We start from the raw sequence: 17,457 nt of genomic DNA on the forward strand, positions 1-17,457 counted from the left end.
AGAAGGATTCTCCAAGTAAAGGTGAATCGTTGTTTCATTTGTATAATGAAATGTCAACAAGGGGCGAAGCTTGGATTTACCATAAATAAGGAGTACTTGACGCACCTGAATATATCAGCTTTCATTAATATTCCAAGCAGAATCACTGATGCAATACGAAGTGAACATGAAGTTGTGATCGTAGACAACTAGATATCAGCTTACCGACTTCTTTGTGGGTATATATACACACAGATAATCTCCCTCTATTAAGGTCCCATTTGAAAATCACCATCGACTTATTTTCATTTGAAATGGGCAAAGCCCAATATTTGGAATCCACACAACTAAGAAGCAAAAAGTTGTCTGGAAGTCATTTACGATCTGTTTACAATTAATATCAGCCTATTTACAAGTTTGAAATATTTTGATGTGGTTTATAAGCCACACCCCAAATAAGAACACCCCATAATCGCTCACAGGCATGTGGTTTAGCAGTGAGGTGATCCGGCTTTTTTCAATGCAATGACACAAGTTCAAAACCCTCCGATAGGGTGCAGATGAGGCCAGGTGCAAATCCTAGGGATTTTGAAAGCATAGAAATGCCACTTATAGTACGGAAGCTTAGCTAAAGGGGCCGCTGTAAGTTACTATACAGTATTCCTTCCCGTCCCCTTCCCCACCCACAAAAAAATGCTGCTGCACGGTTGTCAACAAATTCTCCTTAATCTGTACATAAGCCATATCACGATTTCAACACCATGAACCTACTATATGATTAGGTTCGATTGAAACTGCTTGAAATGGAATAATTACAATGTGCGACCATGTTTGTAACTATGCTCATATTTGACTACAAAAAGGTCACTATAAAATTACAGTCTGTGCTGGCAAACCTCAACCAGCTATTAAAGACACGGTTCAAAAACGGCAGATATGTACAATTACGCTGTTACTCTCTTGCCCCTTGAGAGGTGTGAAGGATATACGCTAATATACTAACTGCAACATTGAAGTTATCAAACTGGAGAGATATTGGCACCGTGTACCTCTTGACGTTTGTCTTTTGCTATTCATAATAACCATTCATCCTTGTTGACAATGGTACATGTGATATATGGCCTATATACATGCGCCAAGTATCCTTCAAATCCTCCACTTTTTACAGATGAACAAAAATCTGTACCTTGATCTGTTGAGTATCTGATTCAATGCTATGAGATGTGCTCACCGCAACAAATATAACTTTGATTATATTGAATGCCTCACAATTGAACATTAAATATACATAGCCAACTTAACCAGACAAGAATGGGAAACTTTCACAAACTATCCTGAATACTTTTAACCATGTGAGCCAGCAAAAGAGGGCTTAGTCTTGAAACACTAAAGCCACCCCAACTAATGTAAGCCACATAGCTACAGCCACCCAAAAATAAGGGCTGCGTTCCCATTGTGGAGGTTTCCAAACAAGAAAATCTGAAGAATAGTCTCTTGTAGGTGAGGTTTCTTTGTTGACAGAAATTTTCTTCTTCCGATTTCTGTACATCTGGCCCCGTGAACTCTTCGAACTGGAACAAAAAACAGAGAGAGCATAAAAATAACCAAGAACATGCTGAGGTTGATGTCATATATTTTCAACTATCCCATTTCTTTGTGGAGTTTAAAAGGAAGTATCTATAACAAAGAGACATTTCAATATACATTACAAATTTGAAAGAAAAAGGTAAGCTTACCTGTCATAGTTTGAATTCAGTAGAGGAATGGTGACCATCTCATCCTCTGTAATTTTTAACTTTGGTGCCTCAAGAATATAACGCAAACCAGCAGCCTGCTTACGAATACCAGAAATTGGATGGGTTTTCTCTAAGATCTTGTAAAGGGCAATACAATCACCATGGCGATTATGAGCATCATAGGCCATAGCAAGCCAGAGTTGAATCTGAAATGACAACAAAGAGTCACGTTATACATTTTGTCTACGATAGCTAGATGGTGTTTCAATCATTAGTAATTACTGTCTTCTTCAGTCAATAAGTAATTTCTGTATTACAAAAAAACACAGGTAGAAAACATCGCCTAGCAATGTCAGAATGAATCAAATCCACGTATAACAATGAATCAACCTATAAGATAAAGTTGAAATTAGCTTAGCAATCTTGTGATTTCTAGAGTTCATATTAGCATTTACAAAAATCAGGTTTTGCAAGCTTCTTGAAAAAGATAAAATCCTGTTTGGGCATCACAATAAGTTCCCCGGGATGGCAAACGCTGTACAACGTTGTCAAGAAGGAAAGATATTAAGCTCACCTCACCACCAAAGAGTGATACTTTTGAAACATTTGTAAGTGCACCTTCAAGCAGTTCTACTGCCTTACCGTACATGCCCTTCCCATAGGCCCGCTGACCCATCTGAAACATCACCTCTGCTTCCTTTCTCTTTTTAGCTTGCTCCTTTGCACGCTGTAACACAGATTTACACCATGTTTAAGAAATTTTCTACAATATATATCATCTTCACATACTCTTGGTTGCTAATGGAGATACCTTGAGTGTCAGAATAGAAGTTAGTGTGAACCACCCAGTTCATAGTTACAAATGAAAGACAGGCATCATCTTGAGACTTGAACCTTGCTTCTCTGGCTTAGTTGCTAATACCTATTAATTGGTCAAAACAAAATTTCAAATATAGATATACCAATCACATGCAAAGATTGTACAATGAGAATTATCTCGAGGAAACAAATATATTGAGTTCATTCTGTTTCTTATGTGCAAAGAAGCTATCCAGTAAAAAGTAATTAAGGGATCTATTGAATTTTCGTAAACAAGAATTTATTTCGTGTTTGGTTGCCACTTGGGCAAGGTTTTGAGAGATGGATCTCAAGGTTGGTAATAATATAGTCTTTAGTAGTTAATATTATGTTCAGGATTTTATAACGTAATGGCATGGTTGATTTGCAGAACCTGTGAACACAGAAACATAGACCTCACTAAGCTTTTCATTAAGATAAAATGCTATGTTGTTCAATAGCCAGACAATATGATCATATTTTAGAAACTCAATACAGTTTCCATCGACTCTTTGGCCAGTACAAAATATTTTGGAGAAGCATAATTCACAATATAAATAACCTGTAACAATTTGCAGGAGACATCTCACTTAGCTGGAGGAACCAATTTCAAATTCTATAGTCTCTAATTTTATTTGTTAAAAGTTATGCAACAGATCATGTATTGACATTAGCTCTATCCATAGTTGTATGGGTTCTTCTATCCTCCCTAATGTCACACCCACACCCACAAGACAATAGTTCTATCACATTATGGAGTTGGAGAAGCTGAAATTTTGATCGGGGACTCTCAATCTTGATTTTTGATCAAAAATACCATTTGCATTATATACAGTGTTTGTGTGCATTAAAACTCAGCCAGCCTGGATACAATACCCGTTTGCATGGGAACTGCACCTGGGGATTGGGAAATTTGTTCCTGCCATTTCCTGATTCCTAGGAACTTGGAATGGGTACAAAACATTCCCAATGCATGGGGGGTGGTTCCAAGAGCTTTGGGAGCCTAGAGGGAGCAATGCCATTTCCATGATGTTATCCATGGCCGAGGCACAGAGGTTCCTGGATGGGTGGGGCCCTTTAAAGCCCTATTTTTGCTTGTTTTTGTGCAAGGCTACAACACTAGATCATTCCAGTTCGGCCCACAAAATGCCAGCTAGCTTCCTGAAACCCTAAAACACTATGGTATTAAAATCATGAAGCATATGTTGAAAAATGTAACTAGGTTCAGTCTTCATAATTATCATTGTATCAATATGTATTTCATGTAAAAACAAAAAGAAGAAAAAGAAATTTTATTATTATTATTATTTTCTAGTCAAAGCATGTTCTTCATGCTTCTAGGGTTTATTGAGTCAATAAGGAAATTTGTCACGAGTCAAAGTCCCATTTGGACTATTTGTAAGAAAAAGAAACTTTTTATTTTGAATCAAAAGAGTCAATTTTATCACCACAAGGCCAAGTCGGCCCTTCAGATGGACAAGTCAACTAGCCCATAAGTTGTCCCTTCATATGATTGAACAACTATATATTGGTAACTATGCTCCACATTTTGGCAACCAATTCGATTTCTGTGCAAGAAAGAGAGGAAAGATCAACGAAGTAAAAGAAACAAGAAGATATAAGGAGAGAAAAAGCAAACTACTTTTCCCTAAATCTGTCCACATGTGTAGTACCTGCGGTTTTGCAGATGCTGTTACAGTGCCGAGATTTCAGGGCCCGAAATTTTAGAGGCCGAGATTTCAGGAACTGACCAGAATTGAGAAAGTTGACCAGCGTTGACTTTTGTTGACTTTGATTTGATGAAAATGGATTGGAGGAGGGCTGACTTGGATCTATGTGGCAGTCTTAGTCCTCCTCTTGACTTCGCATGTGTGGATCAGAAATAGAAGAGATTGTTGAAGAATGCAACTAGCTTCGTCTTCATAATTGTACTTGTCAAAAAGAAAATTTATTATTAAAGAAAATGACTTATTAAAGCATGGGTTTCATGCTTGGGTCAAAGTTTTCTAGATCAAAGCCTCCATTGAAGGCTTCTAGGTTTGTCTTGAGTCATTAGAGTCATTGTCATTTTTATTAGACCCGTCTTGGGCTTTTGTATCATGTAAAAATAATTATTTTGAGTCAAAAAGGTAATTTGTCACCTCCACACCAAGTCGGCCCTATCCCCATGAAGTCGGCCTACATTAGGGAAATTCGACCAAGCAGAAAGGCTATATAAGGAGAGGCAATTCGACCTATTTGTAACACACTCAACAAATTCGACCTACAAGAAAGAGAAGCAAAAAAAGAGAGTGAAGAAGCTCGAGAAGGACGAAATTTGTAGGGAAGACATAAATCGAGTTTTAGGCTATCTATCTCTCACACATGCGAAGATTCTGAGCAGCTGCTGGGGCAAAAAATCTGTGTCTACTGCAGGTCTGAAATTTTGTTGTTGGGGGTTGAAGTTCTGTTGCTTGAGGGCCGAAATTCTGGACTGAAGTTGTTGTTGGGAAGTTGTCACTTGGAGTATTTTGTCAAGATCATCTATTGTAGGGAAAGGCTGACTTAGTGGTTGGAGGAGGTATTTGTCTAGGTCTAAGAAGTCTGGAAGTGTCTTACCTTGATTTGAATCTACAGAAGGAAGAGTTTTTGACTAGATTTTCCCCTTATAGGGGTTTTTCCCTAGCTGAGCGCTTAAATCTTGCGTCTCTTGTTCTTGTGATCTTCATATACATATAATTTGGTAATTGCTTGATGAAAGATAAACAAATTAAGAAGTAAGAGAAGCCAACATAATTCACAAGTAATTATCAAGAAAGAGGAATCAAACCCTAATTCACATAAGCATTGATTTCCCAATAGAGATATGTGATGCTCTGAATTGGTTCAAATGATGAGGTCAACTTGTGTTTTTATACTTGTCAAAATGGGTGACTTTTGACCAAAAGTCACACCCCTTCATGGCGGGGCTAACTTGACCATTTGGGACCTACATGAAGCCCAAAAATACAAATTTTAATTTTTCATTTCATAATTTTCCTTGGCCAACTTGGGAGGCCTTTTGGCATACAGGAATACCTCCCGCTGCTACACAAAAAATCAACACTCCCTCTCAGCGAGAGAGGCATTCTCTGTAATAGATTTCCCTTTTGCTGAAATTTCTCCTTCCTTAAGAAAACTTCATGAGCTTGTCATGTTGATGCATGTCTATAAGATAACTCCATCCTGGAGTGGGCAATGTAACTCCTCATATGTACGTGAGTATCTAGGGCCTTTGTCCAAAGTCCTTTATGGCTTCTTAGGAAAATGTATCAATCTCTTATGGTCAAAGTCTTTTATAACCTAGTCAAGTCCTTTTGGCTTTTCAGGAGAGAATTTTCCTTTGGACCATTCACCTTTCTAGTCAAAGTCCTTTATGACCTAGCCAAGTCCTTCAAGCTTCAAAGGCGAATTACATCTATCTCCTGTGGCCGACCTAACCAAGTCCTTTTGGCTTCTCAAGAGAAGCTCCGTCCAATCCTATAATTTCCCTGGGTCATTCACCTCTTGGTCGACCTAGCCAACTCCTTTTCGCTTCAAAGGTGAATGTATCCATATAATTGCCCCTGTAATTTCCTTGGGCCATTCACCTTTCTGGTCAAAGTCCTTTATGACTTAGCCAAGTCCTTTTGTTCTGGCTTTAAAGGTGAATATATTCATCTCCCCAAATCATAGTCTTTTATGACCCTACCAAATTCCTTTATGGCTTCAGGAGATGGTATGCCCAATCTTGCAAAGACCTCATCATTTCCTTAATGAGGGGAACATTAAGCATCATACTAAGCTTGTCTTTGAAGTATGTCCACAATCTACTCATATGTGGATATGTACTAGCCCACTAGAGCTCTACTGCTCCTCTTTGCATCATGTCTCAGACGAAGTGATCCGGCCATGTCCTTCTGCCTTCTTGAAGCCACATTGCTTCATGACTTGTGATATTCCTACAAGGACTCACTTCACCTCCTGAGACATATCTCAAACCACATCCAACTGTATAACACAAGTACCACATGCTTTGTTGTCATCCACTGTACATGCCTCAACTTAACCATAAACTGGTTCAGGGAGTTCACTGTAAAGCAAATATTTGGCCTAGTGTTAACCGTGTACATCACGAATCTAATCATCTGCCTGTACATCGTGGGATTCACCAAATCTGAATCTCCAATCCTAAGAAATAGTGTATTTTCCAAAATCCTTCATTTCAATCTCTGACGCCAAACTCACTCTGACACAGAAGCAAGTCTTCTTCTAATTATCTTGGCTGCCCCCTTTGTCACGACAGCAAATCCTCCTGCCATTGTTGTTCCCTCTATCACGCAAGCAAGTCCTTTTATTGTAGTTGTAAGCAAGTCCTTTTGTTGTAGTTGCTCCCTTTATCACATAAGCAAGTCCTTCTGCTATGGTCTTGTTAAATTTGGACAACTAGGTCCAAACTCCATGTTCTGATGCTCAGATTAAGAGGCTAATATTTTTGTTGGATTCCTCTTTCTGAGAGGTGTAAAATCCATATAAAAATAGTCTTAATCCGATGAGCAGAACTTATATTTTGAATTTATTATTCTTAATAAATTATATGTGCAAGGTCAGCCAGTTTTGTAATGTAGGCTCACATGCCCAACAGATGTGTCACACACCCTCATTGATGGATATATATACAGGAAAAGTTGGAGAGAATTTGAACACAACACAACTCACATCTTCCTCTCTCACCCTAAAGAGTACGAGCTACCTGGAGGACGAATTTCAGCCACACGTGGGAAGGACGAAGAGGACTTTTCTACTGCTAAGGTTTTCTGCTGCTAGGGTTTCGCAGAAGTTTGACCAGCGTTGACTTTGGTCAACGCTTGGTCCAAACAAGCTGAAAACTTGTGGGAGGTTCGATTTTTTGAAGGCCGTACTACCTGGCACAAAAATCGAGGTCAAAGGGTTGACCGTTTTGCTGCTGCGTTGACTTTTAGCTTGCTGCCCCTGCGTTGACTTTTCAGGACAGCGTTGACTTTTGTAGAACTGACTTGGGTTGACTCATCTACTGGTTGGAGGGTTGTTGTGACACATGCTGGGCTGGCTGACCAAAGGAGACTTTGCTGGTTGAAGCATCCTGTTGACCGCTGAAACGAACACACACATTTTTCTTGTTTCTGATTTGTCTTCTGTAAGATCTGCTTATATGTTCTATCTGCATTTTGCTTAACTACTTGTATGATTGCTGTGAGAAAAGTGAAATTGCTCTTAGCATAGAACATCTACAAAACTTAACATGGTATCAGAGCTGAGGTGAAGACAAACTCTATCTATAGCAATCATCATCGATGTCAATGGATGCCTTTGTGTCGCTGTACATAAAGGATTATATACGCTATCAATGATATACACGTTGTAACGGAAAGATATACAACGCAGTACTGTAGAGGATATGTTTAGGCAGTAAAGGAAGCCGCAGTCATAAGGACATGAGGCTGCAGTCATGAAGAGTCAAGTCGTAGTGATGGAGAGGTATCCGCAGGCTTAAGAGCTCTGGCCAAAGTGCGAAGAGGAGTATTTCTGTGTCTTTTGTTTATGATCTGATTGGCCGAGTAAGGAAGGAGGCTAGCCGAGCTTGTAAAGAGGAGTTATGGGCATAAAGACAAGGGTTATTCTCTATGCACAGGCCGCTGAGTGATTTTGAGTTTTACAATGGGACAAAAGTCTGTTTTGAGAGGGCCGAGAGGCCCAACAAGGAGCAGGAAGAAGGCCGCAGTACCCTTGACCATCAACACAGTAATTAAAGAAGTTTGAAGGCTGTATAGTAGGGCTGTCGTAGCAGCCACAGAAAGCCCTAACCAGGGCCGAAATTTCAGGGTCTGTGCATTGGTCGAAATGTATTTGTGGACAGAAATATGACGTCTATCACAGGTATGTGCTTGTCTTTTATAATGATGAATTTGCCAGATATTATGGTCCAGATTAGACAGTTTGCAATTCTGGTATAATGGGCTGTAAGTAGCTCCAAGTATAGTCCCTTGAGAGGGACAACAAGGGCTGTTACAAGGCAGATGCTTTGGAGTCTTAAAAATGGATATATGGAAGAGCTTAAGGGTGGTCAAGTGGGCTTATTATCAGACCCCATCTTCTGTAGTGAAACATGACAATATGACATAGTTTTCTGACAGTGATCTTCTGCACTTATTGTAGTGTCACTTACTCTCATGACAGTTATGCCTAGCAGTGATATTTCAATTTTCACAAGTCCTCCATCTACAAGATGTACTCTATGTACCCAAATTGAAGAAGAACCTTGTGTCTGTGACAAAGGATTCAATGTAACTTTCTCTGATGGAAAGGTACTCATGTGGAAGAAGAGCTTCAAGGAAGCTATCTCAATTGGTTTTAGAGTTGGTACACTCTACCAGGTTGGAGGGAGTCCGTTGGGAGCTATGACTTGTGATACTATCCGTCAAACCGAACTATGGCACCGAAGATTTGGACACCCTCATTACAAGGCTCTTCCCGAAGCAAGGAAGGTGGTGACAGGGATGCCTGATTTTGGAAATAATCATGAAGGTGTATGTAAGGGCTGTGCTGAAGGAAAACATTCAAGGGGACCTTTCCCCTCAAGTGTCACAAAGACATCTGAGATATTGCAACTGGTCCATTCTGATCTTTCCGGTATGTTGCCTATAACATCCCTAGAGGGATGTTCTTACTATATGACATTTACTGATGACTTCTCTCGCAAAACCTGGATATACTTCTTGAAGAAGAAGGATGAGGCTTTCATGTGGTTCCGTACCTTCAAAGCCTTGGTGGAAAATATGACCGGAAAGAAGATCAAGATTTTGAGGACTGACAATGGCACTGAATATGAGTCAAATGAGTTCAAAGACTTTTGCAGAGAAGCTGGCATTAAGAGGGAGACTACCACTGCATATACTCCTGAGCAGAATGGTGTTGCTGAACGCAAGAATAGGACTATTGTGGAAGCTGCCCGTGCCATGCTATGTGACCAGGGTCTTCCAAAGTTTCTGTGGGGAGAAGCTGCAAATACTGCTGTGTACATTCAAAACTGATGCCCTCATTCCGCTTTGGACTCCAAAACTCCCGAGAAGTTTTTCTCTGGTAAGAAACCTGATGTCTCACATTTTAGAATTTTTGGATGTCCTGTCTATTTTCATGTGCCGAAAGAAAAGGGAAGTAAGCTGAATGCTACTGGAAAGAAAGGAATGTTTGTGGGCTCCAGTGAGACTTCTAAGGCATATAGAGTCTATGTACCTGGTCAAAGGGAAGTAGAGATAAGCCATGATGTCACTTTTTCACGAAGATGCTTCCCTGAAGAAAGTAGTAGATCTTCCTAGATCTGAAGAAAATCATGAAGAAAGACCTGGAAATCTGGAAGAACCCCAGGATGAGACTATGCCTGATGTTGAAGGGCCAATGGACCCTATTGATCCTTCCCCTTCTCTAGGAAAGAGGTCATCATGGCTCAGGGGCACCCTCGAAGATGCTAAGGGTCATGCTGCCCCAAGGGGGACATTCCGAGAAGGCAAGAAGCCGTGTAGATACCAAGGGTATCTCGCTGCCATGAGTCCTATTATACAATCTGAACCTGGATCTTTTGAGGAAGCCATCAAGCATCAAGTCTGGAAGGATGCTATGCATGAAGAATATGAGGCTATTATGAAGAATGATGTCTGGGATGTGGTCCCGAGACCGAAGGACAAATCTGTTGTCACCTCTAAATGGCTCTACAAGATTAAACATGGACCTGATGGGAGTGCTGAAAAGTTTAAGGCAAGATTTGTTGCCCGTGGCTTCTCTCAAAAGGAAGGAATTGACTATGACGATATATTTGCACCTGTGGCACGATATACCACCATCCGATCCATCATAGCCCTTGCTGCTACGCAAGGATGGAGTCTTCATCAGATGGATGTCAAGACCGCTTTTCTGCATGGTGCAATAAAGGAAGAGGTGTATGTAGAACAACCTCTGGGATTTGAAGTTCAAGATCGAGACACTTATGTCTGCAGGTTGAAGAAAGCCCTCTATGGGTTAAAGCAAGCACCCAGAGCTTGGTATGAGAGGATGGATAGTTACTTGATGAAGCTGGGCTTCATTCGAAGCAATGCTGATCCAAACCTTTACTTTAAGGTTGTGGAAGGAAAGCCTCTCATTCTAGTGCTGTATGTGGACGACCTCTTCCTGACAGGTGATGACCCTCTCATTCATCAATGTAAGAGGGAGCTTGCTGCTGAGTTCGAAATGAAAGACCTAGGACTGATGCACTATTTCCTAGGCCTGGAGGTCTGGCAGAGACCTGGAGAGATTTTCCTTTCTCAAGGAAAGTATATTGTGAAGCTTCTGGAAAGATTTGGGATGGTGGACTGTAAGTCCGTGTCGACACCAATGGAACTCAACTTTAAGAAGTTGAGTGGCAGCGCTGCAGGGCCTATCTTGGCCAATCCTACTGAGTATCGTCAACTCATAGGAGCTTTGATGTTCTTAGTGAACACCTGTCCGGACATATGTTTTGCAGTGAATACTTTGAGTCAACAGATGGTTGAGCCTCATCATTTTCACTGGGTTGGTGCCAAGAATCTTTTGAGATATCTTCGGGGCACGATAAACCATGGGCTAAGATACACTGCCGGGAGTGTGATACTCCGGGGATATACTGATGCCGATTGGGCTGGCAGTGTGGTGGATCGTAAGAGCACATCTGGATGCTGTTTCAATCTTGGTTCTGCTTCGATCTCATGGATGAGCAGGAAGCAGAAGTCGGTGGCTTTGAGCACCGCGGAGGCCGAATACATTGCTGCTAGTATGGCCTGTTGTGAAGCAGTTTGGTTGAGGAAGCTCTTTAGTGAGCTGTTCCAACATGTGCTAGATACCACTGTAATACTCTGTGATAATCAGAGTGGGATTCGTATGACTGAGAATCCTGTGTTCCATGACCGATCCAAGCATATTGATATCAGGTACCACTTTATCCGGGATATGGTACAGCGAGGCGCCGTAAGGCTCGATCATATAGGAACTGATGAGCAGGTCGCGGATATTCTCACTAAGCCCCTGGGGAAGGTCAAGTTCCTAACCTTCCGTGAGAGTCTTGGTGTCGTGGAAAGACCCTATGATGTGGGTCCTGTTGGACGATGAGCTCTGGGAGCTCTGGGGGGCTTTGGGGATAGCTTCTCGGAGCTATAAGCACTCATAATGCTTCTGCCCCACCCTTGTGATTATTGAGCTGGTTCGCCACTCATTTAATCTGTGCCCCGTATGCATCCTACCCATTGAGTTCAGGGCTCATGGGAAGTACCTCTCATTTGGCCAATGAGGTGTGGAAAAGCTAGAGACTATTAGCAAAGACTGATGGACGCATCAGAGATTGTCGTACTCTCTATCTAGGATGGCATGGTCCAACCACTTGATCTGGGATCAAGATTTGTGAGGTCTGGGACCTCTGGACTGATTAAGTCAGTTGGGGAATGATGTCTTTGTGACTGACCCACTTCTGTTCTGAAATAAAGAAGCCAGCAAAGCAAGTTTCGGCGGGATGACTCACGATGTTAATTGCACTAATAGATGGAGTTCTCCCTAGTTGAGAGGGAGTGTTAAATTTGGACAACTAGGTCCAAACTCCATGTTCTGATGCTCAGATTAAGAGGCTAATATTTTTGTTGGATTCCTCTTTCTGAGAGGTGTAAAATCCATATAAAAATAGTCTTAATCCGATGAGCAGAACTTATATTTTGAATTTATTATTCTTAATAAATTATATGTGCAAGGTCAGCTAGTTTTGTAATGTAGGCTCACATGCCCAACAGATGTGTCACACACCCTCATTGATGGATATATATACAGGAAAAGTTGGAGAGAATTTGAACACAACACAACTCACATCTTCCTCTCTCACCCTAAAGAGTACGAGCTACCTGGAGGACGAATTTCAGCCACACGTGGGAAGGACGAAGAGGACTTTCCTGCTGCTAAGGTTTTCTGCTGCTAGGGTTTCTGCTGCTAGGGTTTCGCAGAAGTTTGACCAGCGTTGACTTTGGTCAACGCTTGGTCCAAACAAGCTGAAAACTTGTGGGAGGTTCGATTTTTTGAAGGCCGTACTACCTGGCACAAAAATCGAGGTCAAAGGGTTGACCATTTTGCTGCTGCGTTGACTTTTCAGGACAGCGTTGACTTTTGTAGAACTGACTTGGGTTGACTCATCTACTGGTTGGAGGGTTGTTGTGACACATGCTGGGCTGGCTGACCAAAGGAGACTTTGCTGGTTGAAGCATCCTGTTGACCGCCGAAACGAACACACACATTTTTCTTGTTTCTGATTTGTCTTCTGTAAGATCTGCTTATATGTTCTATCTGCATTTTGCTTAACTACTTGTATGATTGCTGTGAGAAAAGTGAAATTGCTCTTAGCATAGAACATCTACAAAACTTAACAGGTCTCCTCTAGGAAGACACACTGCTCCTAGAGACCTTTTGTCTCTGAGCATCTAATTGACAATCTTAATCCCATGCCATCTTTTTGGAAGGTTGCTCCCTTCACTTGCCTGACTGTCGACTCTCTTGGAACTGGAAGCTCTTCCAATTGTCGAACATGATATTAGATGTCAATCTATACAATTTCTTCCTTTCGAACACCAAATACTCTTAAGAATTTGACCATCTGTGATAGGAGCAAAAATCTTCTCGTAGTTCACTCCCTCTTACTTGGAGAACCCTCTTGTCACAACCTTTCCTTGTACTTCTTGATGCTGCCACCTATATAATGGCAGTGTTCGCAATGGACTTGTTTTTCAGTAAACTCATTCAGGAAGTCATGGGAAAATAATATTCATAATGGAAGAAAGAAAGAAATATCAAGGACACACAAAAAATGAAAAGAAAAGAGTCTAACTAAATAAAAATAATAATCAAGCGAGAGAAAAATACTTATCTTTTAATTTAAGAACCAATTGAGAATTGAAGGGAATTGTCAATTCTTTGACAAATCCAAAGGAAAATATCTTTTGACTTCTTATGAGTGGTTACTCATCATCATCATTATCAATGTTGGTTGTTGATGCATGCTGCTTTTCCTTCCTTTTTCTTTCAGGACAATTGGATGCATAGTGTCCAAAATTTTGACAAGTGAAACACTTCACCTTTGACATGTCCTTCTTGTTCTAATCTTGAATAGGAGCAAGTCTTCTACCTGAATTCTTCTTGTTAAATTTTCCGAAGTCCTTTTTGTAAAATTTTCCAAGGTTCCTTCTTCCTGTTCCTTTTCTAGTATGAGCAGCAGGAGCTTGTGTTTCTTCATTCTATGGAGTTTCTGAGTTATTTCGGGACAAAAATCTTGATTCTTCTTGAACACAATCACTCCATAGATCAAATGTGGGTAATTTTGATCGTGCAAAATTCCTTGAATAAATGGCTCCCATGAGGGAGGAAGTCCATTGAGAGTGATTGAAACAAGCTCTGGATCTTCAATGGTGTCTCCAATGGCTACAAGCTCGTCTCTGATCTATGATATTTTCATAAGATACGAAACAACATAATTTGATCTAGTCATTGTGATATTATAGAGACAATTTTTCAAGGCTAACTTCCTGTTGGTAGTGCTGCTTGCATACAATTTCACCATTGCATCATATATTGCCTTGGCAATGTTTAATCCAACAACATAAGGAATCAAGTGATTTTTTATGGAATCTACCAAGATTGTCTTGGCCTTAAGCTTCATTCTTTTTATATTTGGCTTTCTCTTCAGTTCTCTCTGACTCTGGAATGACTTTCTCCACATGATCCTGAAGTTAGTCCTTTTCCAAAATAAGGAGTATCCTGGTATTCCAAGATCTGAAATTGATGGCACCATCCAACATGTCTTCAACTCTAAGACTTGGTGTCATTTTATGCAAGACACCCAAAAGCCAATTAAGCTGCTTGAACATTTGTCTTGAAGGTTTAATTCAATGGCTGCTCTTTCAACAAAGCTCTGATACCATGTTGAATTTCCCACAAGAATGAATAGTAGAAACTGATTTTCTGATCTGATAATTACTTCCTAATGATTTCCAATCAATTTATCTTATGCCACTTATATCATTGAGCAATTATACATAGAAAATCTCAACAGTTATGCAATGAAAACAGTAGGATCATAAAGAGAGCCAAACACAATAAAGACAACAAATTTACCCTAGGAAAACCCAACCATGTGAAAAACCCAACAACTTTTCTTCTAGGAGAAATTTGTTCTTCGATAATATTTACAATTCCGAGAATATTCTAAAAAATTGTGCCACAAATCCAAGTCCAAGATACCAGTCAAACCTAGTCAAATACCAGCTAATTAATGTTGGTCAAACCTCCAAAGAACAGAGAATTCAACTTTGGTCAATGATCAAAAATTCAGCCTAAGGTCAAGCTCATACCTGCAGTCAAAGGGCATGCGGTCAACTTTGGTCAAATGTGGTTGACTATTCTTTAATTCTGCAATCAAAGTCTCAATTCTCTGCAGTCAAATGTGGACAAAATCTTGATCAAAAACAGCAAGTCAAAACTCAGTCAAATGCAATCTTCTATGCTTCGGTCAAACTTCAGATTTCCTCCCCTTGACTTCGCATATTTGGATCAGAAATAGAAGAGATATGTGATGCTCCAAATTGGTTCAAATGATGAGGTCAACTTGTGTTTTTATACTTGTCAAATGGGTGAATTTTGACCAAAAGTCATACCCCTTCATGGTGGGGCTGACTTGACCATTTGGGGTCTACATGAAGCCCAAAAATACAAATTTTAATTTTGCTTTCCATAATTTTCCTTGCCTGACTTGGAAGACCTTTTGGTATGCAGGAATACCTCTCTACGCTACATAAAAACCAACAAGAGCAAATGTTCATTTTCAATCATCATGCCTCATTGGCAATTTATAGGATGCATTCAAATTTGAAATTCTTGAAACTTGCAGAAACAAGTCACGCCACATATTTCATCTTGATTAAGATATGCTTGAGGTGCACGTGGGTCTAAAAGCTGTTGTTGCCACTAAGTGGAATGCATGAGCTGAATCTATATAAGCTCAAAGGAAGACTCTAAGAGCAATGTTTCTTAGTGGGGAATAGTGGCCAGAAAGGCTGAATGTAGATATGTCATCTCGTTTACATCTTCAATTTTGGAGAGATCAAGAATGCAAATGTAGAGTCTGATTCCCCTACTCTTGGAAAAATATATAAATGTATTGACAATATGGTGGGCACGATAAAGCATATCATTCGTTAGAGAGACCCCTCTTTGAGTTTTCAAAGAAATCCATACGCTGATAGAGAAGAAATGGAACAAACTGAACACTGCTTCACATGGTTGCATATGTCCTCAATCCAAAACAGTGCACGGAAAGACCAAACAAAATACTACCCGTTGATGAGGTGAAACAAGGGTTTCTCAATACCAGAGGCAAGATGTATATCCCTGAAGAAGTAATTGTGCTTTAGGAGCAATTTATTAATCTTGGTACACTCAATCATAGTTTTAAAAACCGGAACCGGTGACCAGACCGATCCACCTAATAGACCAGGTTTCAAACCAGAATCGGTCAAACCGAGACCAATTAGATCTCAATGAACCGATTTCAAAAAAACACATGAAATAATTAATTTTTAAAGAGAAAAATGTTTTCAGATTTAAAACCATGATTCCAAACCAATAGACACAAAATATGCAAAGTTTGCTCATATAAGTTCCACGTAAAGGTGAAAATATCAAAATCGAACCAAATGCAATACATATTAGCAACAAAATATATAATCAATGAGGCTCTAAATGGCCTCTAGACTCCAAAAACAAAGCCTACAAGTTATGTAGCCACTAGCCTACTACAAGTCTACATATATGATATTAGTAATCAACATTATCACTTGAAACTTTGAAAGTTGAAACTTCTCACCATGATCAAACTTAGGTGGTTGAGTCGCGACTCCCAAACTTTGCAACTGCTTGAGCCACAAACTTCACTGCTGATTCAATGACTTGAGTCTCAAACTTCTGAAGGTATTCTTCCCTAATATGCCCTATTACTTCATTTGGTGCTCCATATAGCTTTACATGGCCCCCTATCCCAGCCAAGTGTTGCTTGAACTTGTTAATACCCCCTCCTTCAATAGATTTTTGGCAATATTTGCAAATCATTTTGCCATCAATCATATCACAATGAGTCCATGCAGTATCCTTGGCTTTTGGAGGCATGGTGGCTACTACTTAGCTCAAACTCTTTGTTGTTCCACTACTCCAACAAAAATTCAACACTCTCCAAGCTCCCAATGAAACTCACAAAAACTCCAAATGAGATTTGTGAGGCAAATGAGCGGGGTGAGCTCCTTTTAAAGGCTTGGAGACAGTGTTTTTGGACAGAAACAACCCTTACTTTCCCTCCAAAACACCCGTGGAAGCTTCCAAAAAGAGTTTGTGTGGGTCTGTCACCGTTAATCGCGGTCTTGGCAATGAACCAGCGGGTTTATGACGGAACCGACCGATTTGACCATAAACTGGTCGGTTCTGTCATAAACTAGATGGTTTTACCGATTTTTGTGATTTTTTGGCAAAGTCAGCCCTTAAACCAGGTTTCTTGCCCCATTCAACCCGGTTGCCTAATGAACTGGTGGGTTTGACTGGGTTTGGGTTCATGTCGGCCAGTTTTTAAAACTATGCACTAAATACCCACACTTCCACTCTTGATACAAAGCATTATGCACAAAAGAATCCCATTGGATGGTGGAGAATGTATGCGGGCCAAGCCAAAGAACTCCACAAGCTTGCCTCAAAAGTGTTATCTCAGGTTGTCACTTCCTTAACAGCTGGAAGCAACTGGTCTACTTATAGTTTCATCTACTTTGTTAAGAGGAACAGAATGACCTCTAAG

General features: G+C 40.3%; 1 protein-coding gene across 2 annotated transcripts in view; it reads right to left on the minus strand.

Moving 5' to 3' along the window:
- Window positions 1–341: 341 nt before the first annotated feature.
- The window catches only part of LOC149206840 (Tetratricopeptide repeat (TPR)-like superfamily protein), a 126,036-nt gene continuing 108,920 nt past the window's right edge, over window positions 342–17,457 (minus strand). Inside the window, exons 2-4 of one of the 2 annotated variants that reach the window (XM_089395600.1) lie at window positions 2,290–2,442; window positions 1,716–1,921; window positions 342–1,550 (exon numbers count right to left, since the gene is read on the minus strand). In XM_089395600.1, the coding sequence (XP_089251726.1) occupies window positions 1,352–1,550; window positions 1,716–1,921; window positions 2,290–2,442 (558 nt within the window). In that variant the 3' untranslated portion in view covers window positions 342–1,351. The remainder of the gene's footprint in view (window positions 1,551–1,715; window positions 1,922–2,289; window positions 2,443–17,457) is intronic. The other variant, XM_089395601.1, reaches the window with a different exon arrangement.

This window comes from Pinus tabuliformis, chromosome 1_2 (assembly GCF_031772625.1).
Source record: "Pinus tabuliformis cultivar Carrire ecotype Pingquan chromosome 1_2, CPIR1, whole genome shotgun sequence".
Lineage (NCBI taxonomy): Eukaryota > Viridiplantae > Streptophyta > Pinopsida > Pinales > Pinaceae > Pinus > Pinus tabuliformis.